At 35.6% G+C, this 27,334-nt stretch overlaps 1 protein-coding gene across 9 annotated transcripts in view; it reads left to right on the top strand.

Annotated features, from left to right (window-relative positions):
* Positions 1-27,334, top strand: part of ABI1 (abl interactor 1) — an 88,431-nt gene that overhangs the window by 18,581 nt on the left and 42,516 nt on the right. For 8 of the 9 annotated variants that reach the window (XM_015585609.2, XM_006907026.3, XM_006907025.3 and 5 more), the window contains exon 2: positions 20,129-20,296. The exons of the other annotated variant lie outside the window; for it this stretch is intronic. In XM_015585609.2, coding sequence (XP_015441095.1) covers positions 20,129-20,296 — 168 coding nt within the window. The remainder of the gene's footprint in view (positions 1-20,128; positions 20,297-27,334) is intronic. 9 annotated transcript variants of the gene reach the window in all.

Below are 27,334 nucleotides of genomic sequence, written 5' to 3'. Positions count from 1 at the left end.
AGCTTTTCATATATTTGCATTTTTAACTTCTTTTATCAAAGTCTAACAGTTTTCACGGTACAGATCTTTTACTTGGTTAAATTTATTCCTACATTACTGTTTTTGATGCTATTGCGTGTGGGATTTTTAAAACAATTTCTTTCAGGCATTTCATTGTTAGTGTACAGAACTGCATCCGATTTCCCTCTGCTGATTTTGTTTACTGCAAATTTACTGAGTTCTCTTACTAGTGCTAACTTTTTTTTGGTGGAATCATTAGAATTTTTTATATAGAAGATCATATTATCTGCAAACAGAGACTTTTACTATTTCCTGACTTGAATGCCTTTTATTTCTTTTTCTTGCCTAGTTGCTCTGGATACAAATTCCTAACACTGTGTAGGTTAAGGATGGTTAGAGTGAGCATCCTTGCCTTGCTCCTGATCTTAGGGAAAAAGTTTTCAACCTTTCACCTCAGACTACGATATTAGCAGATATATGTACCTTCATATTGAGGGTACATTCCTCCTGTACTCAATTTGTTGAGAATTTTTATCATGAAAGGATGTTGAATATTGTCAAATGCTTTTTCTGTATCTGTTGAGATGATTATATTATTTTAATCTTTTTATTTTGTTAATGTGTGTCACATTTATTGATTTGCATATTTTTACCCATCCTTGCATTTCAAGGATAAATCCTGCTTGATAATGGTGTATGATGCTTTTAATGTGCTGTTGAATTCAGTTTGCTAATATTTGTTGAAAATTTTTGTGTATATATTCATCAAGGATATGGGCCTATAGTTTTCCTGTAGTGTCCTCATTTAGCTTTGGATAATGGATAATGCTGGCCTCATTTGTGAGTGTTCCCTCCTAATCAGTTTTTTGTAAGAATCTTGCATTAATTCTTTTTTGAATGTTTGGTAGTATTCACCAGGGAAACCATCTTGTAATGGCTTTGGCAGGGTGCACTTTTGATCACTGATTCAATTTTTTTACTCATTGGTGACTTCTTTAAGGCATTGGTTGTTTAAGCATGTTACATATTTGTGAATTTTCTAGTTTTCTTCTCTTTTTGATATCTAGTTTTATACTATTGTGGTCAGAAAAGATCCTTGGTGTGATTTCAGTATTATTAAATTTGCTAATACTTGTTCTATGACCTAACATAGGACTTGCCCTGGAGATGGATCTGTGTGTGGTTGAGAGTAATGTGTATTCTGCTGCTGTTGGTTAGAATATACTTACCTTTACCAGTGTTTTGTATATTTTCATGTTACTAATGAGCATCTGTTTGTTTCAGATTGAAAAACTTTCAGCATTTCTTGTAAGGAGGTTCTCCCTAGGTTTTTGTTTTCTGGAAAAGTCTATCTCTCATTTTAGGTAACTTTTCTAGATAAAGTATTCTTGGTTGGTAGTTTTTTTCTTTGAGCATTTTAAATACATCATCCCACTCCTGACCAGTAAGGTTTCCACTGAGAAATCTGCTGACAGCCTTATGGAGATTTCTCTTGTAGGTGACAAGCTTCTCTTTCTTGCTGTTTTTAAGATTTTTTTTCTTTGTCTTTGTTTTTTGACCGTTTCATTATAATGCAACTTGAAGAAGATCTCTTTGAGTTGAATTTGGGGAGCCGTGAGCTTCATGAACTTGGATGGCCAAATCTCTCCACAGATTTGGGAAGTTCTTTGCTATTATTTCTTTTAACAAGCTTTTTGCCCTCTTCTCCTTCTTCTCCTTGTGGGACTCCAATAATTCACACATTTTCTTTTTATGATATCCCAAAAATCACACTGGCTTTTTTTTGTCACTCTTTGTTCTTCTGTGACTGGATAATTTCAAAGTTCCTGCCTTACATCTCAAAGATTCCTTCTTCTGATTGGTCCATTCTGCTGTTGATGGTTTTATTTCATTCATTGTATTCTTCAGCTTCAGAATTTCTGTTTATTACGACTTCTTTGTCTTTGTTAAACTTCTCATTTTGTTTTTGTATTGTTTTTACTGATTTTGTTCAATTATCCTTCTGTTTCCTTTGAGCTTCCTTGAGATAGCTATTTGGAATTCTTTTTTGTGTTAATTGCAGAACTCCATGTCTTCAGGGTTGGTTACCGGAAAATTGTTATGAGCCTTTGATGGTTTTATTTTTCCTTGAATTTTCATGATGCTTTAATTCTTGTGTGGCAGTTACCTCCTCCAGTCTTTACTGATGGACTTCAGGAGAGAAATATCTTCTGTCAGCTCTGCTAGAGATTGTTTCACAGATCTTCTGTGGATATGCCGCCTTCAGGTTTCTTGCTCCTCCTTTTGGCAGAATTCTTAAGCTTGTGTGTCTTTTCTGAATCCTGCAAAAACACCAGGTTGGGTGCTGAAAGCCTCCATTTCGCTTTCCCAAAGGTGATACTTAGATGTCCGAGTTTATGGTCTCTCCCAGGCCTGCAGGTTTGGGTTGATTTCATGTGTATGCTCACTGGCCTTTTGCAAAAGTTCACTCTTGTCACAGGAGCCAGCTGTGAGGCGAGGTTTGTATGGGTCGGGCACACAGGGCACTGGCATCCCCAGCAGCTCATGGTTGGGCCTCTGTGGTGGGGTTCTTGACAAACTCAGTAGGATCCACATCCCTTTGATATATTCATTCTAAGGTCTGGCTGCTGGTCTCCCAGCTGATTACTACCCCTTAGTTGTACAGCTCATGACTTGGTGTTCTGGATCGGGTCAGAGAGAAATGGACTGCTTCGGCAGTGTGTCACATATCTGGGGAAGTGGGACACTCCCTCACATACTCTCACTTTACCTCATGGGAGAAATCATTGGCTGAGAAGGGCTTTCTTGGCACTGAGCTGTGCTGGGGAAGGAGTAATGTGATTAAAGTCAAACTGTTTCTCCTATCTTTTCCAGTGCATCTTATCTCAGACTTTTATTTTCCTCCAACGGTGTGCTGGAACTTCCCCAGTGGACTCCTGGACTTCCACAAAGATTCTGTGATTATCTGAATTAGTATTCTTCAGGGGCTTCTGGACTGCAGCTGCTAGGGGCTGGAGTGGGTTCATGGGCTACTTCAGGGTTCACATCTGGGACCAATATTATGTGATGCACAAGTGGTGAGAGTCCTCCTAGGTCCCTTGGTAGTGGTGCTGGTGTCACAAGCAAAGCTAAATGGGGCTGTAGCCGAGTCTTCGGTTACAAAGCTGGTTCCAGGTCTGTAGTAGAGATCATGGTTGAGTTAGCTGCCTGAGTGTGGGCCTGTCTTAGTGAAATAGCTCTCCTCGATCCTAGACTCCAGAGCCTTCACAGTCTCCTCTCTCTGGATCCCACTGACCCATAAAGGCACATTTGTCTGTGGATGGATGCCATATTGTTGGAAGTGGTTACGATGAGGAGCATCTTATTTGGCTATCTTGCTGACATCACTTTTTCATATAAACTTCAGAATCACTTTGCTGATATTCACAAAATAACTTGCTAGGATTTTGATTGGGATTGCATTGACTCTGTAGATCAGGCTGGGAAGAAGTGACATCTTGACACTAGCGAATATTCCTGTCCATGATCATTGATTGTCTCTCTACACGTTTAGTTCTTTATTCTATTCATCAGAGTTTTGTAGCTTTTGTCATATAGATCTTGTACATATTTTGTTAGATGGCTTTATTTTTAATGCCTGTTGTATCTCCTTAATTGATACCTAGATTTCTACTAAGTTAAATTATTTGGTTTGGATTCACTATATGGTAATTTAGTAATAAAATACTTTCCCTCATTATCTTTATCTATTTTATAATTGATGTATGTGAACAGAATATCCCTGTCTACATCTCAATTTTTTTTGGAACAGCTATGAGAATGAATCTGCATCTTAGATATCTTTGGAATAGTAGTAGTTTGGAAAATTCAATTGATTTCAGTAAAGATTTGTTAATTGAGTTTTATTTTTGTGATTCTTTTACTTTCATATAATAGATAAAGAAATTATGGTAAATGTAGTTTAGTCAGACAGTATCATACTGGCCTGGTTTTTGGTTTGGAAAATGTGGTTAATGAATCACTAGGATGGAGACAGCCAAGACCGATTCTGTGAGACTGTATTGTAAGCTGGTATAACTGAGGACATAGGCATTCAATGGTAGGACAAGTTACTTTTGTTGGTATTTATAGGACCTTGATTTTTTTTAAAGCAGAAGTACTTTGTTTTTCTCAAGTCAGTTAATTAAGGGTGGTGCTAATTGTGAAGTATTAACTACCATTTTACCTAACAGTTTGTGAAACGATGCATTTTATTCCTTAAGTAATTTGCTAGCAAAGTCACATTTATTTGGATATGAATTAAAGATGTGAGTTTGTTACTTGGGTGAGGAATAACGTAGGAAAGTGTTAAATGTTTCATTTTTGTTTTATTTATAGAACCTCCTGTATAGAGCATTAATTGTTTTGTAGATTAAAAACATTCTCTGCTATCCTGAGAAAGTTAGCTTTATCAGTCTATTCTCTTTTCCTTTTCAGTTAATTAAAATTTGTGTGGTATACAGATTAGTTAATGATGACACGGAGTGGTTTATCCTGGAGAAAATACTTTAGTAGTTTCAGTCTGACTCATCAGAACTGTGCTTTGTTCACTTTTAGGCTTATAGACTGGGAGGCAGTGTAGCATAGTGGGATACTATGGCCTTTGGAGACACAGTGGCTCTGTTTCCTAGCAGTGCTACTTTGGGCAGGTTACTTAACCTCACCAGATTTCTTTTTCCTCATCATTAGTTAAAGTGGAAATATTTAACATAAAGATGCCTTTCTTGAGTGCGGTACAGAGTACATATTAAAACAGAGTTCCTGTCTCCAGTTTTGTCTTCTCTGTGTTTTCCTATCCACTTTATAAACTTGCAGCTCAAATTATCTTTCTAAAGCCAAAAACTAGTCGTGTCTTTTCTTCCTAAAAATCCTTCAGTGGCTCCCCGTTAGCCACATGATGAAGTCTAAATTCCTCAAGGGCCTATAGGATTTCTCTAGCCTTGTGGTGTATTTCCCCATTGGGCCTGTTGACTACTTAAGCTTGTTCACCTCCAACCTAATGTTATTGTTAATTTCATTCTGCTTTGAACCCTCTTGCTCTTTGCCCTTTCCTTTCCTGACCTCCAAGCTGCTTCTGTTGTTCAGAACATTAGGTGAAATAAAATTCTTATCACTTAGGTGTGTATGATGTGATTAAGAGCTGTATAAAGATCATTGGACTAGGATTCAGACCTGAGTTCTAGCCCTGGCCTCTTCTCTTATTAGCTGGGGTATTGTTGGACAAATTAGTATCTCTGAGCTTTTTATAGTGCCTTCATCTGTGAAACCAGAATGTTTGCTTAGTTTATTATGTGAAAAAGTTTTAAAAACTAAGTAGTTATATATAGCTGTTAAAAGTATTAATGTCAAGATTCTATTTTGGGTATTTGTAAGAAGGCTGTATTTCTTAATGTTTGAGAAGAAGGATTAAGCAATGTATTGAATTGAGTCCTCCCCCACCCCCCGTAATTTATATGTTGAAACTCTAACCTCCCATGTCACCCTATTGGAGATAGGGTCTTTAAGGAGGTGATTAAGGGTTAAATGAGGTCATAGGGTGGAGCTCTGATCCCCTAGAACTGGTGTTCTTATAAAAGAAGAAGAGACATCAGAGATCAGTCTCTACCTTATGAAGACACAGTGAGGTGTCTGTCTGCAAGCCAAGAAGAGAGCACTCACCAGAAACACAATCCTAATCTCGGATTTTTCAGCCCCTAGAACTGTGAGAAAATTAATTTCTGTTGTTTAAACCTCTTAGTCTATGGTATCTTGTTATGGCAGCCTAAGCAGACTAATACAGATTAAAATCTAACTGCCATGTGGGAAGGGCAAACTAGACTGATTTCTCAAATGACATTTTAGTGAGTAACACAATCAGCTGTAAATTAGTGGACTAGTTTAGAAAATAGCCTTGGCAGTTTGGGAGTTACCCTAATAGATTTATCATCTATATGACTAGGAATATTACTATAAATTGTTACTTTTAAGTTTAACCAAGACCTGTTTTTGAAACCTACTCTTCTTCTTTTCCATGTAAAAGTTATTTAGGTTGCATTTAGCTGTAGGTAATAAAACTCGACTTAATTAGGCTTAAACAGTAAGAACATTTTATTTTATATCATAAGAAATTCCAAGGTAAGATTGTCTCAGGATTGGCTAATTCTTTAGCTGAGTGTCATCAAGGATTCAAGTTCTCTATTGCTCTTCTTATTTGGTAGGATGGTAGTGAGGTATTATTAGCCTTAGTCTTAGTCTTTTGTTATATTCAGGCTGTTGCAGTAACAATGTTACATGTTTATTGTAGAACTTTTGGAAATGTTACAAAACAAAAACATCATTTATAATCCAAGTGTTAACATGCTGATGTATCTCTTCTTATCTGGTGAGTTAGTTTGTATAGGAATTTAATTATACCATGCACAATTAGGTCACAGTATATACACAGATATATATTGTTTTCCTTCCATTAAGATTATATCAAGAGAATTTGCTTAGTATAAATGATAATTTTTTCCTGATTATTGAAGTAATGATTACTGAAAAAATTGGATACAGAAAATATGATTATTAAAAATCACCCATATCTGACCACCTGGAGATAACCACTAATATGATACATTTCCTTTGAGATGTTTTTTTTGTTTGTGTACATATGCACATTTAAAAAAAAAACAGGTGCATAATCATATTATAACCTGTGTTTATTACCGGATATTTTCTATACCTTGTTCATACTCTTGTTTCTTTACTCTCAACCCACGCCTGTGGCCTCATGAGGAGTTCCAGTTCACAGAGGCAGAAAAAACTCCGGCCTAGTTCATAGATGGTTCTACATCCTATGCTGGTCCCACCTGAAAATGAACATCTGTAGCACCATAGCCACATTCAAGGGTGACCCAGAAGGGAAGTAATGAAGGGAAATTCTTCCAGTTGGTAGAACTTTGCACCTAGTTGTTCATTTTGCCTAGGAAGAGAGACGGATCCACTCTAATTCATGGCAGTAGCTAGTCGTTCAACTAGTTCATTATGGTCTTGGAAGGAACATAATTGGAAGTATGGGGAATAGATATATAGATAACCTTTCTGAATGGACGCAGTATAATATTTGGGTTCATTGTGAATGCCCATCAAAGAGCAGCCTCAGCAGAGAAGAACCTTAATAATCACATGGATGTTACTTGTTACTCTTTCTCCATCCATGTCTATCCTTGCCCAACGGGCTCATGATAAAGATGCCATGGTGGCAGACATGGAGGCTGTGATATGCCCAGCAAAATGGACTTCCACTCACCAAGACCAACCTGGCTACCTTTACTGCTGAATGTGATCACCTTGCCAGTAGCAAAGAGCTAACGTTAATAGCACCATTCCTCTGGAGGGACTAGCCAGACATCTGGTGGCAGGTGGCTTATATTGGACTACTTCCACAACGAGAAAGACAGCTCTTTGTTTCCTGTGAATAACTGCTTATTCTGGGTATGGATTTGCTTTCCCTCCCTGCATTGTTTCTGCCAAAACTATTTGTGATTTTCAGAATGCCTTAATTATGTCATGGTTTCTTCTGACCATGGTTACATGTCTGATTTCTTCTGACCAGACAGTTCATTTTATAGCAAGTGAAATGTGGCATTGGGGTTATATTTATGTAATGTCTGCTCTTACCGTGTTCCCCATTGCCCTGAAGCAGCTGAATTGATACAGCAGTGAAATGGCCTTTTGAAGATGCATTGTACTAGCTGGTTGGCACTTCTTTGCAGTGCTGGGATAATGTTCTCTACAGTGTGATCTAGTCTCTAGATCAGCCACTAGTTTGTGGTGGTGTTTCTCTTATAGCCAGCATTTATTTATAGGTTGGGGAATTAAGGGTGGAAATGGAGTGAACTCTCACTAATACCCCTAATGATCCTCTAGCAGAATATTTGCTGCTTTTCTGTACAACTCTGGGATATGCTAGTTTAGAGTTCTCAGTTTCAAAGGGAGGAATGCTTTTACTGAAGAATTCAGTATTGGTTCTGTTAAACTGGAAGTTGAGCAACTGGCCACTTTGGCTTCCTCATTCCAGTGAACTAACAGGCATAGAGGGAGACTGCTGTTTTGGTTAGGGTGATTGGTCCTGATTCTCTAGTAGAAATTGGATTGCTACTACACAGTGAGGGTAAAGAGGAATGTGTCTGGCATACAGATCTCTGGAGTGCCTCTTAGCACTCCCATGTCCTGTGATAAAAGTTAATGGAAAACTAAAACAACCCAATACAAGCAGAGCTACTAATGGCAGAGAAAGAATGATTCAACCCACCAGGCAAGAAACAACCAGATGAGATGACTGTGAGGACAAATGGAATATGTAGTGGGTAGTAGAAGAAGAAAATATAAACACCAGTTATGACCTCATGACCAGTTACAGAATGAAAACTCTAGTTTTTATGACTTTCTACTGTACCTTAGTATTTGTGTATAAGCCAGTTTTTTTCTCTCCTCCCCACCCAATTCTCCTACATTTAACTTAAGATACGTTACTAGTGGTTAACTTAGTATTTCAGTATTTAAGTTACAGGATGTTAAAGGAGAAGTGTGACTCAGCTAGCTAAAGATTATTACTCAAAGAGAAAGTAGACTTTGTATTCTTTTGGGGGAAATAACATTTTGGTTGTATGAGGGATGGTTATATCATGTTAGACTGAAGCATGCATGATTTTACTGTTGTCTTTGTTCAGGAGTTAAATATTATGTATATGTATACCATACTGACAGAGGGTACTGTAGTGGTTTGTACTGTGTCAGTTTATTTATGCTGGAACTGAGTATCTTTTGATTCCATAGTATGGTTCCTTCCCTGGCTGGTTGTGGGTTGGAATTGGCCACAAGAGAATTTGTGTTAGCAACACTCATTAACCTCTGAAGGTTTTCGTGGTTAGATTCAATGAGATGCAGAGGTGTTGGTGGGTTCCAGCTTGATCTTCGTTTTCTTTGCTTTGATGACAATATGGTCAACAGCAGCATCAGGCCCATTCACCTGGTGGGAAACCTACCAGATCTCCCTCATGAACCTTTTGTTTGCAGTCTCATTTCTGCAGTGGGATGTCTTTGGCTTCTCTTAGGTAAAATTCTATAATAAATTTCTTCTGTAACCGATAGTTGCTCTACTTCTCACATTGAATCCTGACTTAATACTCTTTCCTTGTTACTAACTGTATCACTTTTGTTGAGTACATGGTATTCTAGTATATGAATATTTTTCTATTAGCTGTCATTAGCCACTTAGATTGTTTCTAGTTTTTTTGCTGTGATAAACAAAGGTGGTATGGCTATCCTTAACACAGTTTCTTTGCATTTGCTCTTTTTTTTTTTTTTTGTAAATTCCTAAAAGTGAAGAATATATGCGTTTTAAAGAACCGAGATAAATTTTGGTTAATTGCAACCTCTCCATCGTTATGTGAAAGTGTTTGCCCAAACGACATTCTTGATCATCATGGCTCTTTCAATTTCATTCCCTTTGAAAAGATAAGATTATACGAGAAGATAATTGGTTAACATGGAAGGAACTGAGTGTCTTGGACTAAGTATGAAATATATTCTGTCATTAATACTTAACCTTGGAACTCATTTTGTGTTTAAATGTAGCTGCTCTTTCTAAACCTGGATTTTTACAGGTTTTGTATTAAACTTATTTTTGAAAATATAAGTCTTGTAGCATGGAACAGGATGGAAAAGGAATTCGTCTGGGATAAATGTCATTGACTTAGGCTGTAATTGTGGTAAAACTTAAAGTTTCAGAGTCTAATTATCTAGTTATTGGAAATGCCTTGTGAATATAAATTGACTCTTGAAGGTTGAAAAACATATTTTACATTAGGGTTGGATTTGGAATTTTATGTAAGGAGTGTATTAGCTGTTGATTGTTTGTGTTCTTCTTTTTGCTGGACTTCTTGTCTGTCAAAAAACTAACACAACAGGCAGCAGATACTTCCCCTAGGTTTTGCTGGGAACAAAAGGGCTCATAGGTTTAAGTGGGAGGTAGTAGGGAGGAGCTGTGCTAAAGCTTACAATGAATAGGTTTCAACCCAATTTATTATGAAAAAATCCTTTTCCCTGGGTATTTGCCACAACCTGCCAGGGTTTCTTTTTATTTAGTTTTCACTTTTATTGGAATGGGAATTGTGTCGAAGAAAATTAGATCCTTTCAGTGTTAGCTAGGTATTGAGTATATGTATACCCTAATCCCCATGACTCCATGCTTAATAGGTTTGTCTGTAGTGAACCAGTATTTTGCCTGCGTGCTCTTTTTTCCCTAATTCTATATCTCATCCCTTTCCACAAAGAGATTATGGATTTCTCCTGGGATTTTTCTCAGCTCTCAAACCAACCAAACCCTTAGGTTGGCCTTCAGCAAAATAGATGTTTTGTTTTGTGTACTTTATGGTACATAAATGACTTCTTATTACAGGTATTAAAACTTGAAGTTTTAAATCCTTCTGTTTTTAAAAAAGAGCCCCTTAAGCCAAAAGTGTTGCTTATATATTGTATTTTATTGATTCTAAGAATGTTCTTCCCTGCCCCCAGATTTTAACATTCTGAAATTAGAATGCATTTTACAATGATGTCCTTAAAAAGCTGTCAGCCTGGCAGCAGTTGTCATTGTTTGCACTCCTGTGAACTTGATTGTTTTTGCTGGTGACTTTAACTGGATAATTGTCACCTGTCAACAGACCATTTAGGGACCATTTGAGGAAAGAATAGAGCCCTGGGTATTTCCTTAAAAAAATTTGTTTTGGCACCTTCTGTTAAGATGAATATAGCACTAGCATCAGCATTTACAACTTTGGTGTCAGCAGCTTGAAAGACAATCCTGGAAATAATGGTGGACCATTATGTTAAAAAATATGTTGTCTGCAGTTCACAACATCATCTATATGGTATTCTTGCCACGATGTTTAATCCGAATCTAATCATGAAGAAACAGACAAATCCAGATTGTAGGACTTCTCTGTAGAAAAACTGGCCTGGAGTTTTAAAATAATGTCTGTGTTTTGAAAGAAAAAAAGTTAGGGTTGGAGGGACTGTTCTAGATTTAAGGAAACTAGACATGACTGTAACAGGTGTAAACAATCGCTGGTTGGATCTTGGATCATACAAAATAAAAGACATAAAGGTTTTTCTTTTGGAAGTTGGGTAAATTGAATATGAATTCTACAACTTATAGAATGACATACAAAGTTCTTTGTCCAAATAAATCTGAAAGAGCATTTTCTATAAGTACAAAATAAAAATTCTTCCTATGAAAGCATTCTGACATAATTGAGTTGGCTGGTTTTTCTGACACATAAAAATACTACATCTAATAGTAGCTGGTTTGTTGGAATAATTGATATATGGGTTTTTTTTGTAGATTTAGGTTATTTTTTAATGGATTGTCATGAAATCGCTTCCATAACATAATAAGAAAAACCTTATTTAAACATTTAAAATACTCTGTGGGTAAAATACTGACTTTGGAAAAGTGGGAGATGTGGATGAGAAGTAAGTTAAGTTATTAAAAAGGTCTGATGTGCGAGGAAAGGTAAAGACACAGAAGCAAGATGACAGAAAACTATTCTTTTTTTTTTTTTTTAATGTGCATGGGACCCTCTTTTGTTACCTCAGCAGAGTCATTAAATCACTTGCAGTTAGGACAGAGAGAAATTATTGCTCCTCAAAGAAAGTGAATTATTTTCAAGTCCTCTTGGCAGACTTTAAGGAAGGGTTCAAAACCAGTAAGAAAAAGACCATTTTATTTAAGTCATACTATTACTTTGAAATGTTATACAGGCCAATATTCTAGGATATCTGCTAGGTACAGGTTCTTTTTACTACATAAGGCATCTTTCAGTAAAGTAGGGCCCCAATCTAGAAGTGGTTCTCTTTTTAAAAAACTAGGAAAAAAATTTTTAAATTATAGTTGACATTCAATATTATATTAGTTTCAGGTATACAGCATAGTGATTTGACATAGAAATGAGGTTGTAAAGTTACCTTGTAGGTTGGTGTTTGGAACTTAATTATACAGTAAAATGTTACAGCGAAAAGTTGGAAGAAAATAGTTTTATTAAACTTATAAAATGAGTAAGTACTTTAATCAACAGTGTTAGATTTTGAGGAAAACAGATTTAAGGTAGAGTCAGCAAAATGACAGTATCAGTGTTTTGGTATTTATTTCATATAGTTTAAAAGTAGCTATTAAAATGGGCATTTTATTTTTAAGATATTTCCTAAGAAAAGAGTTCTGAGTTCATTTTAAAAATCAGTGTAACTTAATTTTGAATGTAGTTGAGATATAAACCATTGCAAGCATTATAAAACCAAGTAAAATATGAATTTATAAAATGAAATCTAACACTTATTGAAGGACATGTACACAGGGTTATATTATTCTTTCTACTTTTGTATGTATTAGACTCTATACTAACCAGGGAAGCAATAGGAGATATTTATAATTAACTGTGCATGCTTTCTTTTGAATTCCTTTTACTAAATAATGGCATCTCTTGTTTGGTCATTTAGAGGAAATTAGATTTGAACTTATATCAGGGCCTAATACATTGATGCCCTGATTAAAATAGGGTCTTGGTATTAGAGGAATTAAAATGAGAGTAGGCAACTTACAGTTACTGCTGTCGAAAAATTACATTTTGAAAAAGATGCTAGGGAAGAATAGCACATGGAGAAATGCTCATGATACTTTATTAAATGAAAAAAAAAAATCAGGATGTGTAGTTATAGTATCCTGATGCCACTTTTTACATTCTTGTATGTATATACATGTACTGAAGAGACTTGAAGAAAATACACTAAATGTTAACATGGTCTATTTAAATGATACGACTATGATAAATTTTTATTTTTTATTTCGTTTTTGTTTTTTTTGTTTTTTTTGTTTTTTTTTTTAATGGCAGAAACGTAAAACTATATAGTATGTGTTTCCCCTTTTAAGCATAGTCATGACAAGGATGTTCTCTTTATTTCTTTTGGAGTTCAAGTATTTTCATGTGAAAAGGGGAGAAAGATTTTTCCTGTGGTAATAGGTGAAGGTTGAAGACAGGGAGAGAGGAGGTGTGGTTAAAGGTAAATGTATTAGAGAGATTGCTTGTAGCTAGTAATTTCCACTTTAGGAAGTGAAAAAGAAGAGATTACTTTGCCTGTGGGGCAAGAAAAGCATTTAGAGGAGTAGATACTACTTGAAAAGGTTCCTTTCTCCACCTAGCAGATCCTGACTCAGTAAAGCTTGGTTTTCACAGGTGGATAAGAAGAGAGAGCAGGTTTTATGTATGGGCTGTTCGTAAAATTCAATTATCTAAGGAATTTCCTGTTTAATTCTTGGCTACATTGTTTATTTTAAGTTTAGTTCCTTTAAATAGTTAACATTTTCTTTTAAAGCTGAGTATGTTTATTTCCATTATAAGCAGACTTCATCAGTGGCATAAGATGAGTGGCAAATGGGTTTCATATCACATGTCAACTCCTAGAGTGATTAGTTAAGAGTATTTAGACTTTGTCAGGAAGACTTGTTATAATTGATTAACAGTGTCTGTTTTAGCTCCTTGGAAAAATGCTGGTTGTTTGTCTTTTAGCTTTTAATCCATTTTGTATGATCTTTGGCACATATTAAGGCTGCTTGGTAGTTGCACAGTAAAAGCATCAAAGAGTGAGGAAGACCAACTATTGGATACTAAACTTAGAAAACTAAATTTAGTATCCAATCAGCAATTTCTATGCAGATTAAATTTTAAATTGATGGTCTATAGAGGAAATAACTGCGACTAGAAGTATACTCTTCAGTAAGGTAGCCACCATCCACATGTGGCTATTGAGCATTTTAAAATGTGGCTAGTTTTGAAATAAATCGGGCAGAGAAACACAAATATCATATGGTTGCACTTATATGCGGAGTCTAAAAACAAAACAGAACAAGATAAAAACAGACTCATAGAAACAGAGACCAAAGGGATGGTTACGAGAAGTTAGAGTTTGGCGGGATAGGCAAAGGGGCAGGGGAATATAGTCAATAATATTGTGATAAGTTTGCATGGTGACAGGTGATTACTGGAATTAGTAGGATGATCACATTGTAAGGTATAAATATGTCAAATCACTATATTGTATTTCTGAAACTAATAAAACTAATATAAGATTGTATACCAGTAATACTTAAATAAAAATTAAATAAAAAGTGGCTAGTTTGAGAAAATGAATTTTTAAGTTTTATGTAATTTTAATTATTTTAAATTTAAATTTGAAATGGAAGCAGTGTAAAATATTATCTTCTGTTAAACACAATTTTACTGTTTTTACAGGAGTACATTTTACATTAACTATTGCATCAGACATGCATGAGAGATTTTAATGTCTAGGCCTGGAAGTAGCACCCTTTTTTGCCATCATTCCATTGATAATACTTAGTTATATGACCATGCAATTATGGGAGCTGGGAAATAAAGTGTGATTTTATGCCCTGGAGGAAGATAATAGATTTTATTGCAAAGCTAGTAGTCTCTCCTACTCTCATGAAAGAAAAAAAAAAGTGTACAGTGTGCAGCCTGTATACTGAAAACAGACAGATGAAACTCTAGAATATAATGGATGACTGAAAATAATCAAATCTTACTCAGCATTAAATCTGCCTACTTTGGTAAACAAACTAAGAATAAATGGTACTTTCTTAGCTTCATAAAGGGCATCTGCAGGAAAACCTACATTTGATGTTTTGATAATGAAAGACTGAATGTATTTCCTCTAATGTTGGCAACAACTACTTCTGTTCAGTGTTGAACTGGAGTTTCTAGCCAGTGCAGTATCAAATCTTACTCAGCATTAAATCTGCCTACTTTGGTAAACAAACTAAGAATAAATGGTACTTTCTTAGCTTCATAAAGGGCATCTGCAGGAAAACCTACATTTGATGTTTTGATAATGAAAGACTGAATGTATTTCCTCTAATGTTGGCAACAACTACTTCTGTTCAGTGTTGAACTGGAGTTTCTAGCCAGTGCAGTAGAGCAAAAAAAAAAAAAAGAAAAAGAAAAAAGGTGTGTAGATTGGAAAGGAAGAAGTAAAATGGTCAGTTTTACAAACAGCATGACTTTTTAGGGTAGACTGCTGTAATTGATTAACTACATGATTGTCTATGTAGAATATCCTAAGGAATCTACAAAAAAGCAACTACAGCTAGTAAATGAATTTAGTGGTGGTGTAGGATTGCAATGCTAGGTCGATATTCAAAAATCAATTGTATTTCTATAAGCTTGCAATGAATAATTGTCAACTGAAATTAAAAACCCCTTCATGGTACAGTCAAAACACATGAAATGTGTAGGGATAAATTTAATAAACTGCCACTCGTACTACATGAAAACTAAAAAACTTTGCCGAGAGAATTTAAAGGAGGCCTAAATAATAAGAGTTATTGTGTTTATAGTATGGAAGATTTAATATTGTTAAGATTTAGGTTTTCCCCAAATATATAGATTTACTACAGTCCAAGTAAAAATTTCAGCAGGCTCCTTTGTGGAAACTGACAAGCTGTTTCAAAATTTATATGAAAGTAGAAAAGACTTTAAAATCTCCAAAACAATCTTGAAAAAGAAAAACAAATCTGGGTGAACATACAGTACCTGATTTAAAGACTTAACTAAAGCTATAATAATCAGTACAACATAGTAGTAAGTAAGGCTCAAGAAATTTATCAGTGGAACCCAAAAGAATCCAGAAATAGACTCACACCTATGCAGTCAGTCATTTGATTTTCGAATAAAGCACCAAGGTAGTTTATTGAAGAAAAGATAATGTTTTCAACAAATGATGCTAGAAAGAAAAATTTGACTATTATCCTAACACACCATATGCAATAAATTAAAATGAAATATGTCTTAGGTGTAAATGCAAGAGCAAAAAGAATAAAAACTTCCAGGAGAAAACATGGAAGAAAAATATTAGTAACCTTTTGACAAAGATTTCTAAAAATAAGATACAAAAATCATGAACTATAAAAGAAAAAATTGGTAAATTAGACTTCAAGACTGCAAAAGTAATGAAAAAGCAAGCTGGAGACTGTGAGAAATGTTTGTAAAATGTATCTGACAAAAGGCTTGTATTCGGAATACACTATAAGGAACTCAACAATAAGAAGGCAAACTAGTTAAAAACATGGGTGAAAGAGGAACAGACACTTTATCAAAGAGGAAATAGATGGTACATAAACACTTGAAAAGATGCTTAACATCATGATTTGATTAGGAAATGGAAATTAAAACCACAACGAGATACATTATTTATCTACTAGAATGGTTAAAATGAAAAAGACTGACCATAACAAGTGTTGCTAGAATTCGCATAAATTGCTGGTGGGAATATATATAGGAGCACTTCTGCTCCTAGATATTTGCCTAGGTATTATTACCCAAGAGAAATGAAAACATATGTCCACACAAAGACTTGGACTCAGATATTCATAGTAGCTTTATTCATAGTAGTCCCAAACTGTAAACAACCCAAATGCCTATCAGCTGATGAATGGATAAGCAACTTGTAGTAAACCCATACAATGGAATATTATTTAGCAATAACAAGGATGAATTTCAGGAACATTTTGCTTAGTAAAAGAAGCCAGACACAGAAGACTATATACTTTTGAGTCCATTTATATGAAATTCTAGAAAAGGCAAAACTGTAATGACAGAAATTGAGTGGTTTTCCAGGATCCAGAGACTGACTATATAAAGGACATGAGAGAAATGTTCTTTATCATGCTTATGATGGTGGTTACACCACGGTACATGGTCATTTAAGCACATTGACTTGCATACTTAAAATTTTTGTATTATATGTATTTCATACTTTAATAAAGCTCCCCCCTCTCTTCCCCAAATGAAATGGTCTCGAGCATCTTTCAAAACTGGCCAGTGACATTTTTGGTTTGTTTTTTTATTTTTTAATATTGTTATAAACTCTTAGGTGTAAATATTTTATGTGTTTCATTTCATTATAGTTATCCTCATTGATGTTTTCATTGTCCCATCTTTGGTCTGCAACAGCTTATTCCATTTGATTCCTGAGTCCTTTTGACATGACCCTAGAATAGTCCTTGGTGGCTTCCACATGCTTTGTGATATACATGTTCCAAGTGCATCTTGTACATTTCTTGCCCAGACATGTAGCCATCTAGGAGTCCTGGTTCTTTGCATTGGAGAGTGGTATTAGAGATCACGATCTGGATAATAAATGGTGCTCCATGGCTGCTAGATAGTCTTTATCTTTAGGCCTTTCTTCTCATCCCGGTCTTCAGCTTTATTGAGATATAACTGACAAAATTGGAAGATATTTAAAGTAAATTATGATAATTTAATATAATCATACACTGTGAGAGAATTTCTCTTATCTAGTTAACACATCCGTCACCTCACATATTTATCTTTTTTCTTTTTTTCTTTTTGTTGAGAACATTTAAGTTATACTCTCTTAGCAAATTTCAGTTATACGATACAATTTTATCAACTATAGTCACCATGTTTTACATTTAGGCCTTTTCATCAGACAGTTAGGATATTGATGTATGATATGATAAAATACAAATCGAGTTCAAACTGATGGTTTCAGTTTAAATCCAGAACTACAGATTTTTCTTAACTTTGTTCTTCTTATGTCCAAATTTCTTTTTGAACCAAGCCAAAATCTCAGTTCTCAATGACAAATATAATTAATGACTTCCTTTATCCCACACTACACAAACAACAGTTTCAGAATAATAATTCCAAAACTACCATCAGCAGTAAAGTGATTTAAAACAGTTTCAGTCTTTTTTTTTCTCTTTCAGTTATTTCCGTCTTACGGATAAATCCCACTAAGAATGTACAAATTACTGTGCTTTGAAGTCGCTTTTAGAATATTTTCTTTCTGGTTAAGCCACTAATTGGATGCACATTTAGGCTCATTGATTAATTTTACATTTAATTTTGGAGAATCCCTTTTTAAAATTTAATTTCATTGCATAATTCATTTACATAGTTCCAAAAACAAATCTACAAAACAAGGTATTGTTTAAAGAATTCTATCCATGTTCTTTCCAACCTACTTCCTCCCCCATATGTAATTTTTAAATTTTTTTATTCTTTTTAAAATATATAAGCATGTATTTTCTTATCTTTCCCTTTTTTTTAGTTAAATAGTAGCATTCTGTAAACATTTTTTTCTATCTTAGCAATATTCTGGAGACCATAGTGTAGTGGTAATAACAATATTTCTCAACATTTCTTATTACAGTCATCCCTCATTATTCATGGGGGATACATTCCAAGACCCCCCTGTGGATTCCTGAAACTGGGGATTGTACTGAACCCTAGATAGACTGTTTTTTCCTATACTACATACTTACCTATGATAAGGTTTAATTCATAAATTAGTTATAGTAAGAGATTAACAACAATAATAGAACAATTGTAACTATATTTGTAATCACAGTTATGTGATTTAATGCAATTTCCATTTTAACTAAGCACTTAACACATACTTTGGCCTAACTTTTGCAGTTTGAGGTGCAACAGCAAAACTAATGTGCATACCTTTATCCTTCACAATTTCGTGGATAGAAGATTCATTCATATCGTAGATTTTAGCAACCTCAGCATGCAGTTTTTTTTCTTATTAAGAACTTTCATCTTTCACTTAAAATAGGCACTTTATGGTTTCTCTTTGGCAGACCTGAATTGCCAGCATCACTACTCTTGCACATTGGGGCCATTATTAGGTAAAATAAGGGTTGCTTGATCACAATTACTGCTTGTAAACTGTTTGGTTTCTATTCCATGTTTTTCCTATTGAATGTTGGCCTTAATTTTTAGATTATATATTACTGATATTTACCCTTTGTGATATAAGTTGCTCCCTCCAACAAGTTTATCATTTGTCTTTGAACTTAGCTCTGAACTTTGCTTTGAACTTTGTGTACCACTACAGGAGTTTGGGAAGAATGGGTGGGTAGAGGATTGGGTCATAAGATCCACAGTAGTTTTTATGGAGAGAGGCTTGATCATAATGGATAACTGGGAGGTTAGATTTCTGATGGTGGTTAATATAAACAGGAATATAAAGTGGAATGGATTTAGTCCATATCATTTTTAGTGGGTGTTGCAATTTTTTGTTAATATTTGTTAAGTAGAACCCTGGGGCCATCAGATGGTGAGCCAAGGTTTAACAAAAGACTGAAGGGAAAGTGGAATAGAGAGGGTTATTACTCACTGGTCCTGGAGAGGGTATGCTGGATGCCTCAAGGGTACACATTGGGGGTGGGGGTGGGGGTGGGGGTGGTCGTGGTCGTGGTCAGTGCAAGTTTCATACACAGAGTGAGCAGCAGGACCTGGAGCAGATGCCTTCCTTAGGGTCTGGGATGGAGGGCTTTGGGGTTCTTGGGCTAAGGCAGGATTGGTCAATTCAAACCAAAAAGAGTCGGGGGTGGGGTGTCGATAACCTCTAATGGCAGTGGGGTCTTGATCTAAGGGACACAAAAGGGGAAGGATCTGGGAGGCAGGAGAGACTGTTCATCACAAGGAGTCTTGGGGGAATCGTATCAGGAACTTATATATTTACTTGTGACTCTGAGGGCTGTTATCTAGGGCATGAGCTTGCTGGAGGAGCTAGTGTCATTTCAAGCGCCCTCTAGGCCATTTAGCCACAGGAAATGGATGCCAAAGCAGCAATATTGAATAGTTTAGCTGAGCTCTCAACAGTGGGTTGGGAGCTTGGGGTTGACATAAGGTCCTAAAGATGTCATGCGATAAATTAGTTTAGGAGCTTTAATTAAGCAACTTAGAACCAACGGTTATAGTGTGCCTCTGATGTCGGTTGCTTGGTGGCTCCTTTAGTGGACCTCTGTGGATGGACTACTTAGGAGGAAGTAATTCCCATCTGGCAGATAGGGATCTCTGCCATGGCTTCATAGGTGTCCTGAGACTATCATCTCATAGGTTCGATAAGTTTTTCGACTCAGGTTTTTCTATTAAAAAAATTGAGTTATAACTCTGCCTTTCTATAGAATATATGTTTAGTGAATGTTAACTTAAATAACTATTGGTCGTTCTTATTTCAGGCTACAGACAAGAGAAAAGCTTTAGAAGAGACCAAAGCCTACACAACCCAATCCCTAGCTAGTGTTGCTTATCAAATAAATGCCTTGGCCAACAATGTACTCCAATTGCTGGACATCCAAGCCTCTCAGCTTCGGAGAATGGAGTCTTCTATCAATCATATCTCACAGGTAACAGTTTGTAAAAGGCTTAAATTCACATTTAAGCAACTGGCAGCATATATCAAAGAAGTAGCCTGGATATATGGATTCCTTACTTCTTACTGACTAACTATAGTTATTATCACTGTCAGCTTTAGCTTTAAGTTCAGTAAACTTACTCTTCTTTTTTAATAAAATATGCACAATATAAATTTTACTATTCTAACCATTTTAAAGTGTGTAGTTCTTTGACATTAAGTATATTCATATTGTTGTGCAACCATTACCACTTATTCTGTTCTTCAAGACTTCTCTTGAAGTAAAATAAATTGCACATAATTAAAGCATATAGTTGTATGAAATTTGGTACATATATTATCCATGAGACCATCAACACATTCAAGGTAATGAACATCCTCTCAGAATTTTCTTGTTCTCCTTTGTTGTTGTTCTTTTCCATTCCGTATCCTCAGGCTTTCTGTCATTATGAATTAGTTTATATTTAGTCAAATTTAATATAAATGGAATCATATGGTATATACTATTTTTGGGGGAGACGTGAGGGTCTAGCTACTTTAACTCAGCACAATTTGGAGATTCATCCATGTTCTTTATAGAAATAGTTTACTCCTTTTTATTGCTGAGTACTATTCCATTATTCCACATTTTTATCTATCCATATGTTGATGGACCCCTAGACTATTTTCAGGTTTTGCCTATTGCAAATAAAACTATGAACATCTGTGTACAAGTATTTATATGGTCATGTGTTTTTATTTCTCTTGGATAAATTAATTACCTCTGAGTGGAATAAATAGGTCACATGGTAGATGTCTTTTATCTTTATAACCAAATTTATAGCCAAATTGTTTTCCAAAATGATTATACCATTTTACCTTTCCACCAGCACTATATGAGAGTTATAGTGGCTTCGCACTTGCTATGGTCAGTTTTTAATTTTAGCCGTTCTAATAGTAGGTGTATAGTAGTGTCTTATTGTGGTTTTAATATTCATTTCCCTACTTATTAATGATTAGCATCTTTTCATGTGGTTTCTGTAGATTTCAATATCTAAGGCTTGCATATCTCTGTCAGATTTATTCCAAAGTATTGTATTTTTGATGCTATTGGGTACTGGTTTTATAATCTCAACTTGATTGTTTATTTCTTATATGTACAGAGATATAGTTATTTATTATATAACCTTGTTAAAGTCACTTAGTAGTGATAGCATATTGTGTAGATTCCATTGGATTTTTTTGCATAGATCATGTTTATAAATAAAGATAGTTCACTTCTTCCCTTTTCTATTTTTCTTTCTTTTTATTTTTGCCTTACTACACTAGGTTGAAGCTTCAAGACAATGTCGAATAGGAGTAGTGAAAGGACATTGCGTTGCCTTGTTCCTGTTTTAGTGGAAAGCATTCAGTCTTTTACTATAAGCATTACTGTAGTCTATAGGTTTGTCAGAAATGTGCTTTATGAGGTTGAGGAAGTGGCCTTCCAGTGCTAGTTTGCTGAGAGTCCTTATGAGAAATGGATAACAGATTTGCCTGTTCTTTGTCTCTTGAAATGATCATATATATACTTTTGGTTTGTTATTATGGTAAATTATATTTTTTCTTTTGTATGTTAAACTGGCCTTGCTTTCCTGGAATAAACTTCACTTGACCACAATGTATTATTAATATCATAGATTTTTAGACTTAATTTGCTAAAATTTTGTTAAGAACTTTTGCGTCTGTGCTCCTGAGAGTTATTGGTTTATAGTTTTCTCATAATGTCTTTGTCTGGTTTTAGTGTCAGTGTAATGCTGGTCTTACCTAATACATTGGACAGTATTCCCTCTTCTTCCATTTTATGGGAAAGTGTATAGAATTGATATTTGTTCTCTTCTAAATGTTTGGTAGAATTCATCAGTGAAGCTGTCTGGATCTGGAGTTTTCTTGTTAGGGAGGTTTTTAACTATATATTTAATTACTTTAGTAGATACAGGGCTATTCTTTTTATCTGTTTCATCTTGAGTGAGCTTTGTGTTTTTCCAAGAATTTGGCCATTCTACCTAAGTGGTCATATTTATTTGCACAAATAGATTTTTGATTTCGGTAATTGGTGTCCTCCGTTTTTTTAAAATACAAATAACATTTTAATGAAAAATAACTGCCATCTAAAAAAAATTGTGAGAATGGTATTTTTACATTTTAGCTTTTTAATATTTTGTTTAATAAAAGCTAGGTTCTTATATTTGTTTCTGTATTCAATCTGTTAAGTTTTGTTGTTTTAGTCGAAGTGTATAAAGTAAGTCTGGCATACACAGATATATAGCAAAAAGGCAGGATCTCGATCCCAGGGGTCCCAGGAGCCACAAGTGGATAACCGTATAACATTATGGGGTATTATAGTTTAGTCTCTGTGATATGTGTTCCCAATATCATATATTGGCCATTATATTTAACATTTATAAAAATCTCAAATTCGTAATATGTCTGGAATTGTTTTTTTCTAGCTCTTTGTTATACAATTCTTGGTCCATGCTTACTGACTTTAGTGATATTTTTGGTGCTCTTATCCATAATATCTTGGGGCTTCTGCTAAACTCTACGGGCCTGTTGATATTTATTTTAGGTTTTCTTAATCAGTTTCTTAAAGATATTTTATGAATTTTAAGATTAAGCATGCTACTCTTTGGCACTCGTTATAGGCTGAGTTGTGTTTTCCCAGAAGTCCTAGATTCCAGTACCTTAGAATGTGACCGTATTTGGAAATAGGGTCTTTAAGTTAGAATGAGGTCAGTAGGTAGGGCCTAATCCAGTATGCTTGGTGTCCTTATAAGAGGAGATTAGAACAATGACACAGAGAAAGAGGACCATGTGAAACAGAGAAGAGGGCCTATTACAAGCCAAGGAGGGAGTCTCAGAAACCAACCCTGCCAACATGTTGATCTTGGACTTCCAGCCTCCAGAATTGTGAGCAAGTTTCCGTTTTTTAAATTACCCCGTTACAGCAGCCTGTTGTAATGTTCTTGGTTAAGAATGCCTGAGGCACTCACCCAGCCATGTCGAGCCCCACAGTGAGCCCCACAGACCTTCCCTCCATCACCAGTGGGGCCAGTGTTGTGGTTGGACCTGCCCCCTGTGTGGTTCTTATGACGCAGGGTCATGTCTGCAAAGCCATTGGGGAACTTTGAAGAACAAGATTTGTTACTCACAGGTCTTGGAGGGTACATGGCATGCCTGAAGGCCACATGGCAGTGAGGCCTGGGGTAGAGAGAGAGGGAGGGAGCATGGATCTGAGGCTCTGCCTTTATGAGAGCCTGAGGGTGGGATCTCTTTATTTGGTGAATTTAATGGCTAAGAGTGGAAATTAAGGCACGGAAAGGGAAAAATAGTGTCACTCAAGCAATCAGTTATCTAGGATACACAGGGCTCTTAAAAGGGAAGCTTCATGAGTGTGGGCAGACTGGTTCTTTAGTCGTTTTTTAGTAGCTGTGTAATACAGCTGGCTATATCTTTATTTGAAATGGATGCTTCAGCAATCAAAAGCTTAATGTCATGCACTTAACACTGCACAGCCCTAGCAAACTAATCTAGCACTGTTATGTCATCTGTTGGACTATCACTTTTATACTTTATGTCAGCTACTATAGATATAAACTGTTCTTCAGAACCTAAAATAATGGCAGAAAGACAAAATGCAGATTGTTTATTCACAGTGAGAAAGCATGGGAAGCTGAGTTAGTACCAAATGGCTAGGAACATTCTATAGCACTCACTAGATTGGCTGATTTACCATGAGAAAAATATATTAACTGCCCTATTTAGTATTCTAATGGATTTATTTACTCATCTAGTGTTTCTAAGAAGAACCATATGGTGCTAAACCAAGTAATGGCCCCCAAAGGTATCCAGTTCCAAATCCCTGGAAATGTAAATGTTACTTTATAGGACAAAATGGACTTTGAAGATGTAAATTAAAGATTTGAGATAGTAGGATTATCCTGGAGAGTATCCTGGATTATCCAGGTGTGCTGTAAATGTAATCACGAACTTCCTTATAAAAGGGAGACAAAAGAGAATTTGACATAGAAGAGCAGAAATCCAAATGACAGTGAGAACAGAGATTAGAATGATCTGGTGAAAAGCCAAGGAATGCCAGTAGCCACCAGAAGCTGGAAGAAGCAAGAAGTAGATTCTCCCCTGAAACCTTTCAAGGGAGTCTGGCCCTTTTGATACCTTGATTTAGTCCTGTAAGGCTCAGTTTGGGTTTCTGGTCTCTAAAACTGTAGTAGAATAAATTTCTGTTGTTTTAGGTCACAAAGTGTATATAGTATACAGCAACATTAGGAAACTAATACTCATGCTATAACAAATCAGTTCTAAATGTGGTATGACTTTATATTTGCGTAAATCTTTGATATTGGTTCTTGTCATCTTCATGATATGGATTAAAAATGTATTTTTAAAAGAATATTATAAAATTATATATCTTCAAAATCCTGAGGAAAATGTGAAAAATTCTCCAAGTTTCTTGCCAAAGTTCTGTTATGGAATAGTATTTCTTATCTTTAACTGTGTTATTTTTTTAAGACTGATATCTGACCTAAACAGTTTCTAACTTTCCTTTTATTTTTCTTGAAAATGTCAAGGTCCGAAAATCAAATAATTTAGAGCAAATTTCCTCACCCCCTTTTTGGAGGGAGGACATTTTCTATTCAGCTTAAAGAAGCATTCTCACTTTAATTATAGTTGTTTAAAGGTAAATTTTAGAGGAACAAGCTATAGTAAAGATGTACTAACAATATAGATTCTTTGCTGAATGTGAATACATACTACAGAGCATATAAATGTTTATTTGGGGGAGTTGAGGGGCTAAACCTTGTCATAGCATTAAATCTTATCTTATTATTCTCTAAAATAAAATTCTCTTACTGTATGAATAAACATTTATTTCAAAATTAGTTATTCTGCCAGAGATTCATAGCACCTAACACAATGCCTGGTGTTTTCATATTAGTTGATGGAACTTTGGAATTTTAATATGTTTTAGACATCTGAAAATTTTGAAGCTAGATAAAAATGCTCTAAGATGTAACAAAGATTTCTGGTATAGCTTTGGTCCTCTCTCCTTCCCTTTCTTCCCTTCTTATTATTAAAATACATGTATTAGCTAACATTTGTATCACTAAAATATATATGTGTACATATTTACTTTAAATTCTGTTTCTTTTTTAATGTACTAATTTTGTCTCTAAGGTTGTTCATTACTGGTATGGTACTAGAACTTCATGCCATCAGACGACTTACATATTTTGTTTATTTGAATAATTAATCACGTGTAAGGACCAGTAAACTGTGATTTGTGTGGGCTAAATCCAGTCTACCCCATACCCATTTTTGCAAATAAAGTTTTATTGGAATATAGCAATGTTCCTTTGTTTACATAGTGCTATGGCTGCTTTCACCACTACAGTGATAAATACTTGAGTAGTTATGACAGAGACCATATGGCCTGCAAAGCCTAAAATATTTACTCTCTGGCTTTGTCCAGAACGAGTTTGCTGACCCCTCTTGTAGTGTTTTGCAAACATTTATTTCAGAAATTAAAAAAAAAAAATTGTTCTTGGGATTTGACACCAATTTCTCCAACTACTTATAGTAGTTGGTTCTTAAGATAATTTTTCTGGAGGTTGATTAGCTGACATTCTGAAAAAGCCAGAAATAGTGAGGAATGGGATTTGTGCAGATAGCATGATGGTACAAATTCTGCAAGTTTATGGCTTCATTCCTTTGGTATCTTTAGCATATAGAGGTTAGTTTATGTAGGAAATGATAGAAGAAGCTCCGTTAGAGGTTTGGTATTATGACACCAATCTGTATATAGCAGTATTGTTCTGATACTAGCCACCTGGAATCAAGATTGCTCTCACTTCAGATGCCAGTGGCAAGTTGGGTCCCCATTCTTTCTACACTCTTGACCATCCATCCGGTCACTAATTTGGGGGTTCCCACAACCGTCCTCAGATTTGACAGTTTACTAGAATGACTCACAGAATTAAGAAAACATCCTCATTACAGTTTCATTTTAAAGGTGATAGATCAGGACCAGTCAAATAAAGTGACACATAGGGCGAAGTCTGGGACAGCCCCAAACACAAGAGTTTTCGTGCCCTTTTTCTGTGAAATCAGGGTATATCACCTTCCTAACACATCAATGTGTTCACCAATCAGAAGGCTCCACTGAACTTTGATGTCCAGAGTTTTTACCAAATGTAGTAGGTATGATTGATCAAATCATTGGGCACGTGATTAAACTCAATCTCTCTCTCTCCTCTGCTGCCCAGAGGTTGGGCTGACTTAGAGCCTCAACAAAGGCTCTCTGGAGAGCAGCTAATAGCAGGCAAACTGAGAGGGAGTGGCTCTTAGTCTATGCTTGGAAAAAGGAAACAGCCTTGGTGGGTTTGCTGTTTTTATAGCCAGTTGACGCCATGCTAGACAACTAAAACTCTGATATAAAACTGCGTACTGCTTGATGAATAAGAGGGCAGAATCATGGTGACCACAACAGCTAGAAAATGAGAAGAGAAAGAGACCTGAAGAAAGAGCGCCGTAAGTTTACCCATATCATAGGCTGACCCCCAGTTGTGCATGTGTGGAACAAACTGTAGCACCCTAGCGAAGGCTAAAAGAACTGATTTCAGCCGCTGCCCAACTTAGAGGAGACAGTTTGGAGTTTAAGTCTAGCCAAATTAATGTCAGCATTTTTCAGAGGACGATAACAGGATTTAGTGTTTTTGCAGGGTATAATTTATCATGTACAGCAAGGGTCCCCAACCCCTGGGCCATGGACCAGTATCGGTCTATGACCTGATAGGAACTGTGCCGTACAGCAGAAGGTGAATGGCAGGCAACTGAGCGAAGCTTCATCTGTATTTGCAGCTGCTCCCCAGCACTAGCATCACTACCTCAGCATCACCTCAGATTAGCAGGCATTAGATTCTCATTGGAGCACCAGTCCCTGATGCCAAAAAGGTTGGGGACAGCTGATGTACAGGCTATTTATAATTACTCG

Source organism: Pteropus alecto, unplaced genomic scaffold (assembly GCF_000325575.1).
Source record: "Pteropus alecto unplaced genomic scaffold, ASM32557v1 scaffold11, whole genome shotgun sequence".
Taxonomy (NCBI): Eukaryota; Metazoa; Chordata; class Mammalia; order Chiroptera; family Pteropodidae; genus Pteropus; species Pteropus alecto.
The sequence above is the reverse complement of the archived record's forward strand: the minus strand, read 5'-3'. Positions and strand labels throughout refer to the sequence as shown.